A 23445-nucleotide genomic window follows, 5' to 3' on the forward strand; every position below is an offset into this window, starting at 1 on the left:
AATGGTGAAGGGTCTGGAGACCATGAAGCCTTAAGTGGAGAGACTTAGGGAGCTGGGGATGTTTAGCCAGGAGGAGAGAAAGTTAAAGGGTCATATGATAGCCCTTGGAAGGGGTCACCCTTAGGGGTGTCATATTGGGGATGGAGCAAGTTTGTTTTCTGCTGCTCCAGAGACTAGGATTTAGAGAGCAATGGATTCAAATTACAGGAAGAGAGATTCCACCTCAACATTAGGAAGAACTTCCTGACAGTAAGGGTTGTTTGACAGAGGAAGACACTACCTTGGAGAATGACTAGATGCTCATCTGTCCCAGGGGATGCTTGGACTGGGCATTCCTGCATGGCAGAAGGAGGCTGGACTGGATGACCCTTGAGGGCCCTTCCATCTCTTAGGATTCTATGATCTTTGGAGTTGTTTAAGCTGGATGCCCCTCTCTCCCAGGGAGTGCTTAGATTGGGCATTCCTGCATGGCAGAAGGGGGCTGGACTGGATGGCCCTTGAGGGGTGTCCCTTGCAACTTGAGGATTGTAAAGTTTTGCCCCAGAGTGGCATGTTTTTTAAAGAGAGGCCAAGAAGGAGCAAAGCGGAGAGAGTTTGGAGATGATGATGAAACACTTCCTCCTCTTGCTGCTGCTCCTCCTGCAAGGGAAATGACCCATCCATCCCGCCTCCCTTGCTTCCTCCTGGGCTGGAGGCAGAGAGGAGGACTGAGTGCCGGGCTCCTTCTCCTGGGGCTCAGAGGGGCGCATGGGGGGAAGAAGAAGGAGCCACAGCCTCCATGGAGCAACGCCGCCCGGAGGGCCAGGCTGCCAACGGTGAGGCCCCTTGCCTTCACTGGGAGGATGGGAGAGAAGGGACCAGGCTGCTGGGCTCCTCTTTTCCAAGCCTGGCTTGGAAGGAAGGAAGGAAGGAAGGAAGGAAGGAAGGAAGGAAGGAAGGAAGGAAGGGGGACCTCTGAGGCTGAGAGAGTGTGACTAGCGGCACAAGCCACAGGGGCTGGGAGCATGATGTGGGGCAAAGCAACATTTCCCCTCTCTTCTGCAAAGGAGGGAGAAAGGACCAGCCCAGGGGCAGGCTTGCAAAACACCACTTTGCCTGTTGTTGTGGTTGTTATTGTTGTTGCTTTTCTTCTTCTTTCTTCTTCTTCTCCTTTCTTCTCTTCTTGTTTGTATTTATTCTGTTGTTGTTGTACTTCATATTATTATTAATTGTTTATTATTATCATGCTGTTGTTGTTTTGTTGTTGTTGTCCTTCTCCTTCCTTGAATTTATTCTGTTGTTGTTGCTCTTCTTCTTTATTTTCTTATTATTATTATCTGTATTTATTCTCTTATTATTATTTGTATTAATTCTCTTGTATTTCTTATTTCTTATTATTATTATTATGTTGTTGTTGTTGGCCTTCTTCCTTGTGTTTATTCTGTTGTTATTATTGATGCTCTTCTTTTTATGTATTCTCTTATGATTTGTATTTGTTCTGTTGTTGTTGTTTTACTTATTATTATTTGCATTTATTATTATTCTGTTGTTGTTGTCATCCTTCTTCTTCTTCTTCCTCTTCTCCTACTCCTTCTTTGTGTTATTCTGTTGTTGTTTCTGTTGTGTGCCTTCAAGTTGTTTCTGACTTACGGTGACCCTGAGGCGAATCTGTGCATGCTCAGAGGTGTGGTGTTAATCCAAAATGGAGCCCTGACTTCTCTCTATAAGCTCCTTAAACAGAACTTTGTTGCTGCTGTTGTTGTTGGGTGCCTTCATGTCATTTCCAGATTATGGCAACCACAAGGTGAATTTATCATGTGGTTTTCATGCGATGTTTCTTCAGAGGAGGTTTGCAATGGCCTTCTTCTGCGGCTGAGAGAGTGTGACTTGCCCAGTGGCTTTCATGGATTTGAACCTTGGTCTCCAAAGTCGTGGTCCAGCGCTCAAACCACTTCACCACGCTGGCGCATACTTAACTGGGAAGAAAAATGAAATATAAAATATAAAATATAAAATAAATAATAATCTGGGATATACTTTTGAAGCAATATCAAAGGTTTGGGCTTCTAGGTTACAAGCCTACACACTGTGTGTGTTGTGTGCTTTCGAGCCATTTCCAACTTATGGCAACCCTAAGGTGAACCTATGAGGGGGGTTTCTTGGCAAGATTTGTTCAGAGAAGTTTTGCCATTACCAGCCCCTGAGGCTGAGAGAGTGTCACTTGACCAAAGAGGACCAGTGGGTTTCATGGCCGAGCAGGAATCGAACCCTGCTGTCCAGAATCGTAGTCCAATGCTCAAACCACTATGCCACACTGGCTCTTATTTGGAAATAAAGTCTCCATTGCCACACTTGGGGCTATAGTCTGAAGCGCACACATGTGTAAACCAGAGCGTTTCTTACTTTCACCAAAGCATGAATGGCATTGCTCTGATGCATTCAAAGGATCCAGTTGTTTCTGCTTCGCTTCCTACCTTCTTTTAAACATTTGCTTTACAGCATGTGTTTATGCACAGTGCCACAGTGCTATTATTAGTGGTGTTGTTGTCATCACTTAAACTGATTACAATATACAGTGTGCGGATTTGCAGAAGTTTGTAGGGTGTTGTGTTGGCGAGTAGAACGAGTTTACACTGTCTATGATTTGCCATGTATTGTGTTGATGTTTTTAAGGAGTCCTGGCATATGAAGAAAAAAAAAGTGGCTGATGCAGTGGTTTATCCACACTGCAAAAATAATCCAGTTTGACTGCATCCGTACTGCAAAAATAATCCAAAACTCTGCTCTGATGCCTCAACAAACTACAGTTCCCAGAATTCCATAGCATTGAGCCATAGCGCTTAAAGTGGGGTCAAACTAGATTATTTCTGCAATAAGGACGCACCCTGATAGGGTTTTGTGGTATGTTTGTGGGGAAGTACAGTTGAATTTCTGTATAGAAAATTTCCGCGAGCTGAATTTCTGTATAGGAAGCTATGTGTTTGTAAGAGCATTGTGCATCCCGTTTCATTCTATCTCACTTCTGCTACTACTTGTAGTAGCAAGGGGAGATGTCCAACTACAGTGGGACCTTGTTATCCACTGGGATTTGGTTCCAGGATCCCCCGTGGATAAGAAAATCTGTGGATGCTCAAGTCCCATTAAATATAATGGCAGAGTAAAATGGTTCCCCTTAAATAAGATGGAAAATCAAGGTTTACAATTTGGAATATATATATATATATATATATATATATATATTCAAGTCGTGGATGCTTGAATCCATGGATAACAAATCCGTAGATAAGAAGAGCCAACCTTACCTTGATGTTTGTTGGAAGTCAAACTCCGCCAACAATCTAAGGTCCAACAAATTTCTCCTAGGCCTTTTCAGTGTCCAGAAGATGGAAGAGGCAACCAGGGGATCAACTATTTTAGATCTGATCCTAAACAACAGAGATGATCTGGTTAATGGGATGGAAGTGGCGAGATCCTTAACTGGGAGGGATCATGTTCTTCTGGACTTTGTCATACAGAGGAAAAGGGAAGCCAAACCTAGTCAGATAGGCATTCTAGATTTTAAGAAAGCTGATTTCAGTAAACATAGAGAAATACACTAGTCCCTCCACATTTGCTGGGGTTAGGGGTGAAGGACCCCTGTGAATGTGGAAAAACCCAAATAAATACAATTTTTTTAACCTGAGAGAACACCTCTCTAGGGATGTCCAGGTCCTCCAATGCAACTTTGTGGTCAACATCTGCCAAACATTGATCATAGAATGATGCTGGAGGACCTACAAATGCCTAGAGAAGTGTTTTTTTCTAGGAATTTCTAGGTTCTCCAGCACAACTCTGTGGCCAATTTCTGGCAGAACTGCACCGGAGGACCCAGAGATTCCTAAAGAGAACGTATTAACCAAAACCACAAATAATCAAATCCACAAAAGTCAGAGCTGTAAATGCAGAGGGCCAACTGTATTGGGAATGATCCCATGGTCAGGAATACTAAAAGAGGAGTTCATGCTGGTTGGGAATTTCTTAAAAGCTGGTTATTGATAGGCTGACCATATATCCTTGAGACAAAAAAGGGACGTTGGAATGGCAAAAACAGGACAGGATTATGTCATACTCCGTATTCATGAAAAAGTAAGACAACAACAAAAGTTATATTAACATATTGAGCAAACAGTTATTCTTCAGTGACAGAATGCATACAAAAATTTAGGTAGACGTAGAGAGGGGCCCAGATTTCACCACGATCGTACCATGAGTATTTCGCCGATGAAGTAATCTCACACAGCAAATTTCTGTCTCTCAACGCCTGGCCATAAAACAACTCACACTTCATGGTACAATTATTTTTTTAAAACAGCCACAATTTCAAATGGGGATCTTCAAACCATTTTCACAACATAGCTGGTCATTTTTCTTGAAGACGGGATGGTCTGGAAATACGAAAAATGCGATACTGCCCCATGGTCAGCCTAAATGTTAAAGGCACCGTTTCAAACAGTTCCAAGGAGGAGTTAAAATGAGAGGTGTCTAAAGAAACCAGAGGGATGAGCTAAGATTTAAAAGGTACCTGTACAAGGAATTTGTACAAGAAAAAGGAATTTGAACTTCATCCAAATAGCCAGCATGTGTTGGGAGAAGGTCCGAAAAGCTGAAGTGCAGAATGAGTTTAGGCTTGCTAGAGAAGTTAAGAAGAATAAAAAAGGCCCTTTTTTTGGTTGGGTCTGTAGCAAAAGGAGAACAAGGAAATGGTTGGACCGCTGCAGGGAGAAGATGGCGAAATGCTAACAGGGAACAGAGCAAAGGCAGAACTACTCAACACTTTCTTTGCTTCACTCTTGTCAAAAAGGAGAACTCTAATCGTCTATCTGAATAAAATGGAGCAGAAGTTGCACTGGGGGAAATGCAGTGCATAAAAGGTAATGAGGTAGTACAGGAACACCTGATCACTCTAAATGAATTCAAGTCTCTACTGGCAGAAGTAATCTCAGAACCACTGGCAATAATCTTTGAATTCCTGAGACTTCCCAGCAAGCTGCAGGAAGGCAAATGTTGTCCCCATCTTCAAAAAAAAAAAAAGGGGGGGGGGGAAGAGGATCCAAACAATTATCATGCAGTACCAAGAAAGCATATAGCAGTTTATTAAACAGATTGTAAGTACTTAGAGAGGAATGCCATGATTGCTAAAAGTCAAAACATGGGTTTCTCAAAAACAAGCCACGCTAAACTAATCTGATCTCTCTTTTTCTGAGCTGAAAGATTGGTAGATGAAGGGAATGCTGTGGATGTTGTGTATCTTGATTTCAGTAAGGCCTTTGACTAGGCCTTGTAAATATTCTTGTAAATAAACTAGTAAAATGTTGGCTAGACAATGCAACTGTTAGATAGTCCCTTCCACCTGTGTGATTTTACTATTCCAGTTTGTGTAGTGGACCCTCAGTTTGGGTTCCAGGACCCTCCATAGATACCAAAATCCATGGATGCTCAAGGCCCATTATATTCGGTACAATGGCATAGTAAAACGGTGTCCCTTATATAAAATGGCAAACTCAAGATTTGCTTTTTCAGATTTTTTTATTTGTGTGTGAGTATTTTTGGCCCATGGTTGGTTGTATCTGTGGATACAGAATCCCTGAATACAGAGGGCCATAAATGTACATGCCCATAGAGCTAGAGAGAGAAAGAGAATGTTATAGACAGTCGCGTCTTTTTTACAGATGTGGCTTCCCAAATTTCCATTGAGTGTCTATATCTGACACAAATCCCTGAAACCTTCCAGCCTGCAAATATTTGTCTTCTGTTTGTTTTCTGGGCAAAGAAACAAAGAGGCACTCATTACTCTGGCTGGTGGGATAGGTTTTGTACGTAAACACACTCACGCCCCTGACATACTTCCTATCAGTCCTGAGCTTAGAGAAAGACACACATATTGCACAACACCGGGACTCAAAAGTCAGTTTAAACAGCCTGTTAGTAGAAAATGTGAAACAGAGCTTCTAAATATTATGAAGTTGGTAGCTCAGTACAGAGCCAGTGTGGTGCAGTGGTTTGAGCGTTGGACTATGACTTTGGAGATGTTGGACTTTGGAGACTAGGGTTCGACTCCCTATTTGGCCATGGAAATTCACTGGTTTCCACAAGCCACACTCTCTCAGCTATTATAGGCTTGCTTTAGGTATGTTGGAAATGACTTGAAGGCACACAACAACAACAATGCTCGGATCTTGCCCAGACCCTACCCTGGCCCTCTATATTGGCAGCTTGAGACCTAAAACCCTACTCTGCCTTATTTGTTTGCTTGTTTGTTATATTTGTTTAAGGCTGAGAGTGGGTACAACAACAAACCTGTGACCCTTTTAACCAGGCAGTTTATTAGTTTTATTACATTAGTATCTCTTCCCTGCTTCCTTGAAGGTGCGTAAGACTGATAGGCATAGCATATCAACTCTGGCTGAAAGTAAGTTCGGTTTGTGGTTGACTCCAACTTTGTGCTTGACTCCAATTTAAAGCAGCGGTTTTTCTCTGAGGTTCATCGGAAGCTTATCGCTGAAAAGACTAGTCATATGATAGACAAGATTTCCTGAATAACCGCTTGTCTGCTTCTGCTGCTGTTTTCTCCTCCATGTACAACCACCGAAGAGTATTTGTTGGGTACAAGAATCTGCAGAAGTAGCTCTGTCTGTATTAAAGTTCTGTGGATTTTTCATAAATCAGAAAAGATTTCTGAATGCCTGTTACTTAAAATCTGCAGAAACAAAATGACTTCCTGTTGAAATGAAAGCAGTTTCCTATTGCACTCATCTCTCGGTTAGTGTCTGAGGCGACATTTGAACTGGGGACTTTCCAGGTCACATTTTTAGCTGCTGGGCTCCACCAGGCAAAATATGTTTGCTTCTAACATGTGTATGAAAGCCAGCATAGCATAGTGGTTTGAATGTTGGGCTATGATTCAGGAGACCAGCGTCTGATTCCCAGTTCGGCCATGAAACCCACTGGGCAGGTCACACTCTTTCAGCCCAAGAGGATGGCAATGGCAAACTCCCTCTGAAGAAACTTGCCAAGAAAACTCCATGATAAGTTCACCTTATGCCATAAGTCGGAAATGACTTGAAGGTACACAATGACAACAACAACCTGTGTATGAATACTCCAAATGGGTTTTCTGTGGAAGGAATGAGTGCTCCATTCAGTTCTCATATTTAGAAACAAATTATTGGGTTAAGAATTCTTTAATTCTGCATTTATGTCTTTTGCATTAGACTCAGAAGCCTGAAGTCTATCCACAACTTTTCTCAGTTGCATTATCTGGTCAAAAGGGATCCAAATGTCTTGTAAATATTGCCCTATGCTCAGTTAATAGTATGCCACAATATAGCCTATGTGCCAGTTTATAATAGAATCATAAAGATGGAAAGAGACCACAAAGAAAATTGCTATGACAAGGTTGCCATAAATCAGAGTCGACAGAGTCCAGTTGTTATGTGGCTTCAAGTCAACTCTGATTTATGGCAGCCCTGTCATAACATTTTCTTTGTATGATTTATTTGGGGGAGATTTGCCATTGCCTTCCTCTTAGGCAGAGAGGTCCCTTTCTTGGGTCAACCAAAATGCACATTATTCACGTTGCAAGCTTTCAAAGCTCCACTGGTGGCTTCATAAGGCAAAGATGTTAAAACCAGTGGCGCTTTGAAGGCTTGCAATGTGTATAATGTGCCAGTGAAACTACAAAAGCTTGCTACATGTATAAAGAGATCTTTGAAATCTTGCAATATGTATAATGTGCCAGTGGAGCTTCAAAAGCTTGTATAATGTGCATTTTGATTGGCCCAATAAAGGATCACTGTTTTGTGGATTTTTTATGATCCTATACTTTGCTATATGGCCAACATAGCTACCCCTGGCTATGTTAGGCAGAGAGAGTATGACTTGCCCCAAGGCCAGCCGTTGGGTTTCCGCATCTGAGCAGGGATTTGAACTCTCATCTCATAATACAATCCTCGTTCAACATTACACAACACTGGCCCTTATATGTACCAGAGTCATTTGCAAATTTCTGTGGTTTTGTGATAAACAATTTGACACAGAAAGAGTGCCCCGAAGATGGAAAACTTAAAAAAACATGCATGTACTTTGACTCTGGTTTAGGAGCAAAAATGTTCTGCCTGGTGTAACTCAGCAACTAAAAGTGTCATCTGGAAAGTCCCTGGTTCAAATCTCACCTCAGACGCTATCCGAGGCATTTGGCAAACTGGTTTTGGAGGAGGCAGGGAAGGACTCAAGACTGCTTTGTCTGGCTAACAATGGAGACATGGACCACTCAGTTAACAGGAGTGATGGGAATGGACAGTTTAAAATGAACACCAGGGATTATAGTCTCTAGTACTTTAAAACCGTACCCATTGCCCAGCTGAGAAATGCTGCACTACCTACATGCTAATCATGAGATTGACAAAATCCTAACTTACTGAGGCTATAACTTTGTGTTTAATTTTTTCAGATTAACTCACAACTCAGTAACATTTGAACTGTGAAAAGAAAATCTCCTAGTGATTACACACCTGTTGGACCCAAAGCACTATCACCCTTGACAAGTTCTAGTATTAGATTCAATGCTGCCCATCATGGGGAGGGCTTTCTTACAACCGAACCAATGTGCAAAGACAAAGTGTGTTGAGTCATATATGCAACCAGGCTATTTGAAAGGTGACATTCTTTCTTATGATTTGGCCCAGTTTCAAAGATTTGAAAGCCTTTCTCTTGGTCTTGTTGCACATTTGGTGGTGAAGCAAGAGGACTTTATTGATGGCCTCAATAAGGCTGCAAAACTTCCACTGGGGAATCCAAGATTGCCCAAACCCTAAAGTTCTCCTTTGTTCTTGTTTGCCTTCAAGTAACTGCTAACTTATTGCAACCCTAAGGCACCAATCATGGGTCTTTCTTGGCAAGATTTGTTCAGAGGAGGCTTGCCATTGTCTTCCTCTAAGGATGAGAGTGTGTGATTCCCATGGAGCAGGGATTCGAACCCTGGTCTCCAGGGTCATAGAGATGTAATGTAAGACATGACAAAATAAAAGCATAATTGTCATGTTCAAAATGGAGGACATTTTGGAATTCCTCCTGTACAGAAAGTTGACATGTAGGATATGTCCTGGAAAAGGAGTACATCTGTTCACCCAGTCTGTCCTGGGAGCAGCTAAAAGAAGTATTGACCCCACTCTACTCTCTTTATTGCAACACCACTTCTGACTTAATGCCTAGGCAGAAAAATGGCAGCAGTGGCAGCTCTTTGGCATTTCCCTCAAAGGAGCGCTGAGAGGAATTGGGCTCTGAAGGACTTAAATAAAACATTTGTGTATGTTTGCCAGCTTTTTCTGGGTTAAAATCAGGCAGAGTTGAAGGCTATAATCTCTGCTAACGTCACCATTTTCTTTGTTTCGCATTTTCATCCTTTTTGACATTTTCTTAGCCCTGCCTGTGGTTGGTTGCTTCCCCTCGCATCACACAGCCACAATTTAGTGTAGTTGCCTCCTCAGCCATCCAACCTTTAGTGTGAGCAGAAACAGTTATGCCTGGTATTTTGTAAGGTCTTTGGCATCGGTTTCCTTTGCTTCATCCTTTATTACATGCCCCTAAGTTTTACCCTTGACTTTGATCCACGGGTCAAAATCCATACTTTTTGCCTGAAAACCATCCCTCAACTTATATATGAGTATATAGTGGTCCTTTGTTATCTGCTGGGGTTTGGTTCCAGGACCCCCCGTGGATACCAAAATCCATGGATGCTCAAGTCCCATTAAATACAAGAGACAGTAAAATGGAATCCCATATATAAAATGACAAAATCAGTGTTTGCGTGTTGGAATATGTATATTTTTTTGAATATTTTCACACCGTAGGTGTTTGAATCCAGGGATAAACATAACCTTTTTCTCCATTTTTAATTGTAATTAATTTTAATTGTATTGCCCAGCCTCTTTCACAGAATATTGTGAAGGAAAGGAGATGCCATTCCCTTCCATTTGTAAAGCCTCCTCTCTTATATTTTCCCATCACTTCTTTTTGTCTTTTTACTCGTCATAGATGAGGACAGTTTAGCTTTTTGTGGGGTGTATTAGGAACCCTCTGTCTTGAGGGAAATTCCCTCTCTGTTAGGGTGACTAGACATCCTCTTTTCCAGGACATGTCCACCATTTTAACTTTCTGTTAGGAAGACTTCCAAAATGGCCTCCATTTTGAGCATGACTAAGGTGGGATACAGACCACCCAAAAGGGCGGTCTGCCGCCCCCTAGTTTGCTGCACGAGAGAGCCGCAGCAAACAAACCACACGGCTCCCTTACACATCAAAAAGAACCTGCAAAAAGCGGATTCATTTTGCGGCGCTGTTGTGATGCCGCAAGGCGCCAATGGCGCACTTGCGGCACCATAAAGGCGCCAAGACGTGTTGACACTAGGCGTCCATCACATCAAAATGGTGGCGCCCGTATGTACAGGGCGCTGCCATTTTGACGCCCTTGTCACGTGCGAGGGGCGTCTGAAAGCGCCGCCCCTCGCACATGACGACAGCGCCCCATAGGGCCCATCTATCTAGCGCCCATGAAACATTCATTTATATTTCTATGAGTGTTTTTTTGCGTTTACAGTATAATATAAGGAGGTTTGGCAACCTCCCTCCTTAAATGCCTTCTGGAATGTGCTCCGCTTTGTGGTGACATGGCCTCCTTTGTGGTTAGGACATCTGAGGTCACGTTGCTTAAAATAAAGACCCGCAACCCCTGTGTAGCTTGGCACGTGAAGAACTAGGGTTTAACAGATGTATACACACTCTTGCTCTCAAAAATGAAGTAAAGTAAATGTTGAGAGACCTGGAACCCCTCTGAAAATATAAGGCCACCCTCCCTTTCCATATAGCATATTGAACTGCTTATTTTTTCCCCTTTCACACTTCGCTTTGAGACAAGGAGACGTGGGAGAGAGGTGCCTAAGATGAGCACCTTGCTCAAAAATGTCATCCAACATGTTTAGCCGGAAGGGTGGGGTGTGTGTATCTTAAGTATTTTGGGGTGTGTGTGATATTTTCCTATAGGAATTACAAAGCCTGAGATGGAGAAACAGGATGCCCTGGTGTATAGTTTCACTTTCTGCACACCAGACACAAAACAACACATTGCAATCTGAGAGAAGCGATAGGAATTCAGAAAGAGCAGGTTCCTTTCTTGGTTTAGGTGTAGGGCCCTCTGGCCCCATAAGGAGTTGAGAATGTTATGAGAGGAACACTGGCTGCCTCTTCAAGAAGTTTCTCCACAGATTAGGAAAAGATCCATACAAAGTGTGTGTCTGCGTGTCCCAACACACAAACTCAGGAGGGAAGTAATAAATGAATGCTTTCCTGTGTTCCACAGTATTTTAAATAACAACGAAACATGGAAATGTATACCATGTGCCCTTGGTATCCAAACATGGAAATGTATACCATGTGCCCTTGGTATCCACTGGGGTTTGGTTCCAGGACCGTCCATGGATATCAAAATCCATGGATGCTCAAGTCCCATTAAATACAATGGCATAATAAAATTGGGTCACTTATATCAAATGGACTTATATCAAATTTGCTTTTTGGAATTTAGATATACAGTCAGCTCTCGTTATTCATGGATTTCCCCCCCAATGGATTAAAAAAAGTATAAATTCCAGACAGCAAACCTTGATTTTCTATTCTATGCAATAATAATAATAATAATTATTATTATTATTTATTTATATTTCCCTGCCTCTCCCTACGGATCGAGGCGGGGTTACAACCCGATAAAAGCATACAAAATACAATAATAACAAGCATCACATAACACACAATTAAACACAATTAAAAACAAACACAAAAATAACAGGTAAAATACAATACTAAAAATAGTTGAATCCATGGATAAAGAATCTGTGGGTAGGGAGGTCTGTCCCCCGTTGATACCAAAATCTGTGGATATTCAAGTTCCATTAAATACAGTGGGAGAGTAAAATAGTATTCCTTACATAAAGTGGCAAACCAAAGTTTGCTTTTTAAAATGTATGTATTTTAAAAATATTTTTATTTTTATTTTATCCGTGCTTGAATCTATGGATAAAAATCTGTGGATACGGAGGACTGACTCTCTCTCTCTCTCTCTCTCTCTCTCTCTGTGTGTGTATTCCAAAACCTAAACCTTGATTTCACCATTTTATACCAGGGACTCCATTTTACTATGCCGTTGTATTTAATGGGACTTGAGCATCCTCGGATTTTGCTACCCAGAGCTGGTCCTGGAACCAAACCCCAGTGGATACCATGGACCCAATGTCCGTTGTCATCTCCATATTGTTATTGATTTGTTATTTGGTTATCAATAACTGTTAGACGATGGTTGCTATTTTTATATGTTGACATTTGATACAATTCCTGAATTGTGATAAAATAAAAATCGGGGGGGGGGGAGCCCAAATACAGAGTGGGATCAAAGAGAAACGGTTTAGTGAAAGCTACCTGGAGGGATCTAAAAGCTATGCCTTTTGAGTTCTCCTAATTTTAACCAAATCATGCTCCTGCGCCATCTGCAAAAGTGTTTGTACAGTGCAACTCAAGGAGGTTTGGCATCCTCTCTCCTTAAATGCCTTCTCACACTTGAAAGCAGGACATAATTTTATTGGGATCAGTGTATGGGAATGAGAGCGGAGGTTTGCTACGAGAGCCGAGGACCACAGTAGTCCTTTGGCTCTTTGCAGACCATTTGGGATAATGCATGGCTGAATGAGAGTCACACTTGGGACTCGCTTGTCCCAATCCAATGCTATGTCAGGCTTTCACGCCAATAGTTCTGTCCAACATGCCATCAAAGCCCTCTTACCCACCACTTTTGCTACTGGAGGAATGTGAATTGAAAAGGTCACGGGGAGCTGGGAGCCTTTTCCTTTGCCATGCTTTCTGGAATGAGCGTGCGTAGGAGGGGAACTAACTGGACAAAGCAGAGCTTGTCTGGGGTATTATTTCTCCTCGAAACCCTTGGGATTTCTGTGCCTCTTGGCACAGTGGAGCAGAAAGGCCAAAACATTTTGCCTTTCTCAAATAAGAGTCTCTGTCTCTTGCCCTAATGTCTCAGATTCTTTTTCATCCTCACATCTTCTGTATTTTGTTAGAAGTTAACTGTCTTTAGGGAGACAAGGGCAAACCTCTGAACAAATCTTACCACGAAAACCTCACGATACGGTCTCCGTAAGTTGGAAACAGCTTGAAGGCACACAACACACACACGCACACCACCCACTTCTCAGGTTTGGCTGCCTGGTTTGGGCTAGCAAGGGCGAATTGGGAGATGAGAGGGCAGCAGTGGCATTCAAGAAAACAAATTCAAAGGCAAGAAAAAATAATAATACCAGCATAGTTGCTCTTGACTTAAGCGTGGAAAACTCTTTGAAGCGCTTCATTTCAGAAAGATTACCAGTGCTTGTGTTTTCTTTGTATAGCTCTCAAAGCTTGTTTTTGGTGCTTTACAAACAAATGTATGATGTGCTATTTTACATTTACACCCACTCACTGTATATACTCACATATAAGTCTAGAAATTTAGGTTAAAATTTTGACCCAAAAAACCTTATTCATGGGTCAATGTAAGTCCTGTACTTTCACTCATATATCTATATCTATATGGTGAAAGGCAAGAGTTTAATTTGCCCTGGAAGCACTGACCACCTTCTACTCTCTCATCTATCCAGCCTTTACCATGAGCACAAAGAGTTATGCCTGCTGGAATTTTGTAAGTTCTTTGGTGGTGTTTTCCTTTCCTTCATCCTTTACATTCTTCATCACATGTCCCTAAATTTTACTCTCGACTTATCCACCGATCCTATCAAAATCCATAATTTCGGGCCCAAAACCTGTCCTTGATTTATGTATGAGGTCCACTTATAGTCAGGTATATATGGTATATAAACTGAAGAGAGCCAGCATGGTGTACTGGTTATGTATTGGACTGGGACTGGAGACTAGGGTTAGATTCCCAGCTCAACCATTAAACCATTAGGTGACCTTGGGCAAGTCACATGCTCCCAGCCTCAGGGGAAAGCAATGCCAATCCTCCTCTGAACTAATCTTGCCAAGAAAACCCCATGATACGTTCGCCTGTAAGTCTGAAATGACCTGAAAGCACCCAATAACAACAATATATAAATTGAAATATATAAGCAGTGGTCCCCGCTATTCGCTGGGGTTATGGGCAAAGAACCCCCGTGAATGAAAAAAACACAAAAAACACTATTCTTTTTGTGAAGTTGAAGGCTTTCATGGCCGGCAGCCATAGTTTTTTGTGGGTTTTTCGGGCTATGTGGCCATGTTCTAGAAGAGTTTCTGCCTGACATTTCGCCGGCATCTGGCATCTTCACTCTGATTGCCTGGCTGTCTTTTATCTCATAGTGTCAAACAATAACTGTATTTACATGTCATGGTGAAGCATCAGTTGAGGATTAAGACACACAGCCTGATGAGCGTGAGCATAGTAGCTATGCTTTGCTCCTCTTTTTAGACAAGAACAGGTAAACAAACTAAGAATGCACAGATATAGCCCTGTTAAGTTTGTAGAACCAGTGTGTAGAGAGATCTTGTAGCACCTTTTGAGACTCTCTGAAAGAAGGAAGTTGGCAGCATGAGCTTTCCTAGACTTCAGTCTACTTTCTCAGACCAAAAGCATCTGAAGAAGTAGAATGAAGTCTACAAAAGTTCATGCTGCCATCTTCTTTTTTTCCGTTAGTCTCAAAGGTGCTACAAGATATCTCTACATAAGAATATTTAATGTCTTGTTGCATCCTCAAGGAAACTATGATGAATTGCTTCCAAACAAGCCAGGATTCATAAGCCAAGTTCAACTACTGGATACTGGTGGCTTACCAGACAATGCAAACACAGCTAGAATCAATGTTGTAACCTTTTTACACTTATTTACTCAACTGATTTGTCATTTTGGTCCAAAATATGCTGCAGAAAAAAATGCAGTTTGAGACCACTTTAATTGCCCTGGCTGAGTGCTCAGGAATCCCGGGATTTTGCATTGAGCCAGGACAGTTAAAGTGGTCTCAAACTGGATTATTTCTGCAGTGTGTTTTGGACCTACCGTATATACTCGTATATACTTATACCTCATGTATAAGTCAAGGGCTGGTTTTGGGGCCAAAATTATGACTTTTGATATGACCCATGGATAAGTCGAGGGTAAAACTTAGGGGCAGACAGCAAAGGATGCAAAGGAAAACAATGCCAAAGAACTTACAAAATCCCAGCAGGCATAACTGTGTGTTCTCATACTAAAGGCTGGATGGATGAGAAAACAGCAGGGTTTCAGTGGTTCCAGGGCAGATGACACTCTTCCTTTTCACCAGAGGATGGTTCTTTTTTTAAATGAGAGTTAAAACATGGATAAGTTGACCAGGTTTTTTGGGTCAATTTTTTAACCTAAATTTCTAGACTTATACATGACTATATATAGTATGTGTATTCTCCCCAGCCTACAAGAAATCCAAGTGTGCATTCATGGTGATCTTAGGTTGCCACAGGTCCTTTCCTGTCTATTTCCCATCCAAATCCAGTCCTATGTAGATTCAGAAATGGAATTTAGATAACCTCCAGAACAATCTGTCCATCCAACTTTAAGGTTTTTAGGAGGAAATTGCCTCATTAAAGGCTGAATGGCAGGAATCAAGGGTCAGAGAAAAGGAGCTAGAAGCCAAGAGGCTATAGAACAAACCAAGCTTGGGAAAATAATTGCTGCTTGGGTAAAATCCCAGACCAGACAGGAAACCTTTTATAGACCTTCCCATAAGAGTGGGCCCAGTGATCAGCATGGATGACAGAGCTAGTCTAGAGTCTGGGAAAGTTGTTGTTGTGTGCCTTCAAATCATTTCTGATTTATGGTGACCCTGAGGCAACCCAATCGTGGAGTTTTCTTGGCAAATTTCTTTTGGTGACTCTAAGGCAACCCTATCATGGGGTTTTCTTGGCAGACCCCTCAAAAAAATGCAATCGGATGCATTTGAAATGCAGGTGAACAACAAAGATTCAACCTGAATTTATCCTGGATTATTTTCACCATCTGAATTGACCCATTGACTCCATCTTTGTGAAATCGAAGGCTTTCGCAGCTGGTGTCCATAGTTTTCTGTGAGTTTTTTGACCTGCATCGCCATGCTTTGGAATAATTTATTCTTGAGCCTGATATCTTCAGACCGTGGTGGCATGGGGACGTTTGTAGAATATATATATATATACACATACACACACTTGTGTGACCCATGGTTGGGAGGAAGTGATTTACATGTTAATCTGTATGTTATTGTAAATCGCTTCTTCCCGACCAAGAGTCACACAACTATATATACAAACTTCTATGCCACCACCCTCTGAAGATGCCAGCCACACATGCAGGCAAATGTCAGGAATAAATTCCCCTAGAACGCGGCCACATAGCCCAAAAAAAACACAGAAAACGATGACTCCATCTTTATTCGCAGTGCTGAGACATGTGAGCTACACAACACACAGAGATGCGTAGAGATGCGATTCCAATAAAAAACCCCAGTGTGAACAACAAAACCGGAATATGTGAGTGAGATTATTCACATCGTCATGCTAAAAAAACATAATGTCTGAATACTCCCTAGATGGCTGCTTCTGGTTTGCTGAACAGCATGCACACACTGTTTGTGCTTTTGTGACATGTTCTAATTCATGCTGAACTAAGTTATAGAGAAAGATCACTAGTAGCATGCAGTTAAGGAGTGTGGTTTTAAACCTGCCTTTTAAACATGTTGAATATGAAGTGGGTACTAAGATGTTAATGGTCTGAGTACAGTGGTCTTGTGTATTTGCACCCATGGTTCTCTGCCTCCTGCATGAATCCTCCAAACCCCTGTGGGGCAACAGATCTTGCTGCTCTGTTGTTCAGGGGGCTTGTGTTTTGTGCCTGGCGTCAGGAATGTCTGGGGCGGGAGCCATTTCCTCCCAACTTCCCCGGTCTTTGGCTGCCAGTACAAACAAGGCTCACTAGGCATGAGGCAAGAGCTGGGCTTGGTGCCTGCAAGATGGAGGTCAGAGTTCCTACCTTGAACCAAACAAACCTCTCCCTTTCTTCCCTGTGAACTGTGGCACTCCCTGCCTGGATTGGGAAACCTTAAAATCTCTCCCCGCTGTGTTAATTATAGAGAATGATCACTGTGTGTGGTTCTCTTTTTTCATGCAGTAAACAAGGACCTGCTGTTTTTGGCACACCAGCATGCAAAGTTCAGAGCTACACAGAACTCTTTTGCTTAGCATTCTCTGAAGATGTCAGCCACAGATGCTGGCGAAACATCAGGAATAAGCTCTTCTAGAACATGGCCACATAGCCCGAAAACCCACAAAAAACTCTTTTGCTTGTTAGTCCCATAGAACCATAGAATCATGTAGTTGGAAGAGACTACAAAGGCCATCCAATCCAACCCCATTCTGCCATGCAGGAACTCACAATCAAAACATCCTTGACAGATGGCCAGCCAACCTCTGTTTATAGACCTCCAAGGAAGGAGACTCCACCACTCTCTCCAAGGGACTGTGTTCCACTGTTGAACAGCTCTTATTGTCAAGAAACTCCTCCTAATGTTGAGGTGGAATCTCTTTTCCTGGAGCTTGCATCCATTGTTCTGTGTTCTAGTCTCTGGAGCAGCAGAAAACAAGCTTGCTCCCTCCTCAGTGTGATATCCCTTCAAATACTTAAACAGGGATATCATATCACCCCTTAACCATCTCTTCTCCAGGCAAAACATGCCCAGCTCCCTAAGTCTTTCCCCATAAGGCCTGGTTTGCAGACCCCTCATCATTTTGGTCACTTTGTATATATATTTTAATATTTTCAAGTCATGGATGCTTGAATCTGTGGATGAAGAATCCATGGATACAGATACACTCTTTTCTTTCTTGTGTTTAATCATAGCATGGTTACTTTCTCTTTGTTAGGTGACAACCTTTTGGGTGACAACAATATCATGCCTCACCAAGACTGGCTCACTAACCTTGACTCCCGACTGCGAAGCCAAGAAGAACAGCTGACGCTGGTGAAGTCAGCATTGGCAGATGCCCTGAGAAGGCTTAGCTTCTATGACCAGCAGATCCCTCTGCTCAGACAGCAGTTGCTTAAAGGTGAAGCTCGTGAGAAGTGCCAGAAGGAGTGGGGAATTCTGGAAAGTATAGGTCCAGAGGGTACATTTCTGCCAGTGGTGACACTGAGATCCCCTGGTCTTTGCCTTCTTCCTATTGCTTCTTGTTAGCTGGCCTAGCACTAACAAGGAAAAGGCATCTTCCCCTCTATTTGCCTGTTCCTTCCAGACAGCAGTATTCAGAACCAGCTCCAGGTTCAAACAGCATCCAGCACAGACTAGATAGAAAACTCTTCCAAGAAAATGGAGCCCTAGCAAGTATCCAAGGAAGCCAGGTTTCATGTTGGCCCTGGCTGTGGTGCAGAACAAAATGGGGAAAGGACAAATGAACCATTGGTAAGGAGATGGGCAGACTCAAGTGTTTGCCAGGGTGGCGTAACTTAGAGCAGAACATTTTATCCAAAAACCTCCCAAAAGTTAAAGCTGTAGCTGGCTAGAATGGGGTTGGGAAGTCTATGTAGTTGCACATTTGTGAAGTTGGGTATATTTTGTATGTCAGTTTGTTGCAGCAAATATAGATGCTTCTTCTTCTGCAGCAAATTCCGGTGTGTCAGATGCCGAAGACCCTGCGGTCCTTCCACAAGGCAAAAATGCTCTTGGGATCCTGCCCCCTATCCTCTCCAGGTACGTATCCTCTCTAGGTTTCTTGAAAGGGAAAAATCCAGGCTACAATAAAGATAGCACATATTGGTGGTGGGAATGAGGGGGGAAGAGAAACACCTGCAGCCAGAATTTGGATAAATTATTTGGGAAGGGGGATTGCAATGCCCAGATTCCTTCAGCCAGCATGGCCATTGTAGTACAGTGGTCCCTTGATATCCACTGGGTTTTGGTTCCAGGCCCCATTGTGGACATCAAAATCTGTGGTTGCTCAAGTCTCTTTATGTTTCATTATGTATATGCAATTATAAGTTTCCCAAAATATGGGAAATATCCAAAATACTGTACAGAACACTTCTGTTTCTAAGCATTTTGGATAAGTAATACTCTACCTGTATAACTTTAAATTTCAGGATCTTGTCTAGTTCTGCCATAGCTGCCTTTCTGACTCCTAATCTTCTTCTGATTTCTTGGCTGCAGTCTCCATTCTGATTAATGACTGAGCCAAGGTATAGAAAATCTTTAACTTTGTAATGTCCTGTCTCTATTTAACTCAATAACCAGGCTTCATGGACGAGTTAGAAAGAGTATTGCAGCAGATCAGAACAGAAGTACATCTTTTGCCAGAACTGAGATACACACATTAGTTTCAATATTAAAACCCCTTGCAAGCACTGCTCCTTCCCAACCATGCACATTCGATTCTCAAAGCAAGAGAAACCTTTGATTCTCACAATAACTAACTGTGTCTGTATCCTCCCTTTCCCAATACTAGGCCTCTTCTAGCACATTCTACTGTTATGTCTGAAACACAGTAAAAGCACAGCTAACTAACATGGCAGAGGGAACCTTTAGAATTGATTCTGACATTACTCCCTCCAGACAATTCTTCCTCCCTAGGAAAGAGTAAATGCATAACACTTAAGCAAAGCAAAGCAAAACCTCAGCATTATGGCATTAAACATCAAAACCCAGAATCATACGACCCAGGTTTGTCAAAACACATCTGATGAAACTTTTAAATCACTTTAGAGATGACCTAACATTAATGTCTGATACTCATTCAGAGTGTTATTGGGGAAAGTCTTTCTATAACATAAAGCACAGTAAATGTCTTTTATGCATGCAACACTTGGAAACATTCAAAGATATATAGTCAATGTTAGTCTGTAGAATCTGTATGTAGAGAGATCTTGTAGCACCTTTGCATCTGACGAAGTGGACTGAAGTCTGTGCTGCCAACTTCTTTATTTTAGTTGGTCTCAAAGGTGCTACAAAAGCACTTGGAAAAGTTAAATAACTCCCAGGATCACCAGCTCATAGCCCTGCTGAGAGGGGATTCTGGGAGTTATCTAGAAAAGTTGCTTTCCCAAGCTCTGTTTGTTTGCAACCGTAAGTGAAACAAACCGGTGTTCCTCAGTTAATTCTGTGTTTCGATTGTAGTTCATCTGCTGTACAGCAACCACCAAGCAGCAAGGAGTTGGTGCCCTGGAATGACAGCTTGCTGAGGTTGAAGCGAGTCAGCATTGGGACACAGACAGAAGAGTCTACTGTATTGCCCACCAAGCAGGGGCAGTGCCTTAATAATGGATACCTTCAGCAGATCGCTGAGAGCTCGGTTGTTAGAGGAAAACCCATTCAGGATCACTCCAGCATGAGGGAAGCAGACTCCCCCAAGGGTCTTACCTGTGGAAGTCCTCCAGAAGAGCTGGTTAAGAACTCCTTTGGGCCAAAAAACTATGGAGGAGGCCAGGACTTGGGCTTGAAGAATCAAAATATCCAGGAAGAACCTCAGGGTCAAGGCCTTGTTTGTTGTCTTCTGAACACTTGCCCCCATGAATTTCAAGATGTCGGAGAGCCTCCACCCAAAGATGGCATGGACAAAGACATGGGCACCACACAGTCCCCACCTTCAGCCCAGCCACCATCCCCTGAGCCTCTCTCAGAAGGAGGGAGTAGCAGCAGCAGCACACCTGCCTCCCCAATTCCTGCTGTTCAAAATGTGATGTCCAGCAAGAAAGAGCTGTAAGTATCAAGACCAAAGGGGATGGGGATCTTGTCCAGAAGAAATGGAAAGAGTTTTTACACATAGATTCATGTAGATTGTCATGTTCTTTTGTTTTGTAAGTTGTATTCCTCAGCCATCTTCCTAGTAGCCATTTCCAAAAGAAAAGCCATTGTTTAAAATGGATTAGAACCTTTGGACTTCCAGATGTTTATGCAATTTTAGGCTGCATCTATAGAAATATAGTGTCTAGATCAAGGGACATAATAGTGCCACTCTGTTTTGCTTTGGTCAGGCCTCAACTGGAATACTGTGTCCAGTTCTGGGCACCACAATTCAAAAAGATGTTGAGAAGCTGGAACTGTGTCCAAAAGAGGGTGACTAAAATGGTGAAAGGTCTGGAAACCATCAAGCCCTATGAGGAGAGACTTAGGGAGCTGGGTATGCTTAGTCTGGCGATTAGAAGGTTAAGAGGTGATATGATAGCCCTGTTTAAGTACTGCATATACTCATGTATAAGACTAGAATTTTTAGTCAAAAAACTGACCCAAAAAACCTAGGTCGACTTATCCACGGGTTAATATAAATACTATACTTTAACTCTTATTAAAAAGGGAACCATCCCTTGAAAGGCAAGAGTACAATCTGTCCTGGAAGCACTGACCTCCCTCTGCTCCTTCCTTCAAGCCTTTAGGGTGAACCAAAACAGTTATGCCTGCCATAATTTTGTAGGTTCTTTGGCTTTGTTTTCCTTTGCTTCATCATTTAGATCCTTTGTTGCATGTCCCTAAGAGTTTTACCCTTGACTTATCCAAGAGTCATATAGAACACCCATAATTTTGCTCCCAAGACCTGCCCTCAACTTATACATGAGGTCGACTTGTAGTTGAGTATATATGGTATTTGAAGGAGTGTCATATTGAGAATGGAGCAAGCTTGTTTTCTGCTGCTCCAGAGACTAGGACATGGAGCAATGGTTTCAAACTACAGGAAACGAGATTCCACCTAAACATTAGGAAGAACTTCCTGACAGTAAGAGCTTTTCGACAGTGGATCTGAGACCCCCTTTCTCCATGAATAAAGATGGGAAGTGGGATCTGGAGCAGGCTGGAAAAGGAGACTTGGAACTGTTTTTTAATGATCTACCTCCCTTCCCCTTCTTTCTTATCTTTCCTCCTGTTTGCTCTGTGTCCTCCTCTGTGTCTGTCTTTCTTGGCTGAATTGAAAGTTTGGTAAAAACCATGTTCTATTTGCAGCTGTGGGCAGAGCATAACCCCTGCAAAACCAGACCAAAAGGTGCCTCTTGAGTATAGAGGAAAGGAGAAGGCCCAGCTGCTTGCTGCTGCTTCTCTTTGCAATAAGGCATGGCTTAGAATAACTAGTGATTGATGATGTTTTTCTTTCAGTTCATGCTTTTTTTGCAAGGTTGAAATCATACCTAAACTACACTGCAAGGGATATAGATTGTGTTGTAAATGCAACATGCTTTATTTGCTTTTATAGCTATGGGAGGAATGCTTAAGCTGTGTTTTGTACCACACCTTGTTCCAAATTAAGGCGCATGATGCTCAAGGCTCATTAAGTTATTTTGGAACTCAGACAAAAAGTGACTTCCCCATTCCCTGCAGGTAAAAATAGAAAAATATTGTTGTTAAATAACCAGCAATGTGTTGCCTTTTTCAGCTGCCTGGAGTGGATGCCACATTCTGCAGAAGGATTTTCCCCTTCTCCTAAATCTGTATTTGATTGCTTGTTGTTGTGTGCTTTCAAGTCGTTTCTGACGTATGGTGGCCATAAGGCAGACCTATCATATAATTTTCTTGGCAAGATTTCAGAGGAGTTTGCCATTGCCTTCCCTTGGGGCTGAGAGAGTGTGACTTTCCCAAGGTTTCCCAGTGGGTTTCATGGCTGAGCTGGGAATCAAACCCTGGTCTCCAGAGTCATAGTTCCAGACGCAAACCACTCTGCCACACTGGCACTCATTTGATCACTTAAATCTTTAAAATAGCCTTCAGTTAACAAAGTAGATTATTTCCTAGGCATTGCTTCTTTAACAGAAAATTTGATACCAGAGGTAGAAATAATATGAAAAAAACATATTCCTGTTATGTGTATATGTGTGCCTTTGTTCTTTCATCACTCTCCACTTTTTCTTACGATTTCCATTTTGCTGGCCAAATTTATTGATATGGTGGAGATAGCTGGCAAAGCAGACCTATCTCTTCCCCCCCCCCCCCCCTTTTCTCTGTTTTTGCTGTTCATGCCTCCACAGTAAGGGATTCTGGAGACAGCTGCTGTTTACCTTATCTGTTGTGGGCAGAAACACATAGCTCCAGTAGGAATAGTTGGGATCCCTTTCCTTCCCAGTTCAGGCTTTATTATATTCTTTAATGCAGACTTATTGCTGCAACCCAGCACTGAAAATCTGTGTTTCTCCAGTCCCCTTCACCATCCCAGTGCCAATGCAGCTAAAAAAAACACATCCAATTAGATATAGGCAAAACAAAAAAAGAGGGGCTGGGTTGACGTAAAAAGAATGTCTTTTGAGAGGTTTTGTTAACTGCGGTGTACCTGTTAGCAGTTCCCTCTCCTACCCTGATGTTGCATCCAGGAGTATTTTATAGGGCTTGGTTTTCTTGTGAAACACTGCAGATTTAATGGCACCATT

The 23445-nt window shown here is 42.3% G+C and overlaps 1 protein-coding gene across 3 annotated transcripts in view; it reads left to right on the forward strand.

The window, feature by feature from the left end:
• The first annotated feature begins 439 nt into the window (after nucleotides 1-439).
• The window catches only part of EML3 (EMAP like 3), a 40580-nt gene continuing 17574 nt past the window's right edge, over nucleotides 440-23445 (forward strand). The window contains exons 1-4 of one of the 3 annotated variants that reach the window (XM_089483708.1): nucleotides 440-815; nucleotides 17973-18155; nucleotides 18709-18796; nucleotides 20216-20797. In XM_089483708.1, coding sequence (XP_089339834.1) covers nucleotides 779-815; nucleotides 17973-18155; nucleotides 18709-18796; nucleotides 20216-20797 — 890 coding nt within the window. In that variant the 5' untranslated portion in view covers nucleotides 440-778. Of the gene's footprint in view, nucleotides 816-16409; nucleotides 16584-17972; nucleotides 18156-18708; nucleotides 18797-20215; nucleotides 20798-23445 lie in introns of those variants that run through there. The other 2 variants (XM_089483709.1, XM_089483707.1) reach the window with 2 other exon arrangements.

This window comes from Sceloporus occidentalis, unplaced genomic scaffold (genome assembly GCF_023333645.1).
Source record: "Sceloporus occidentalis isolate IW3139 unplaced genomic scaffold, rSceOcc1.0.p SCAF_20, whole genome shotgun sequence".
Taxonomy (NCBI): Eukaryota; Metazoa; Chordata; class Lepidosauria; order Squamata; family Phrynosomatidae; genus Sceloporus; species Sceloporus occidentalis.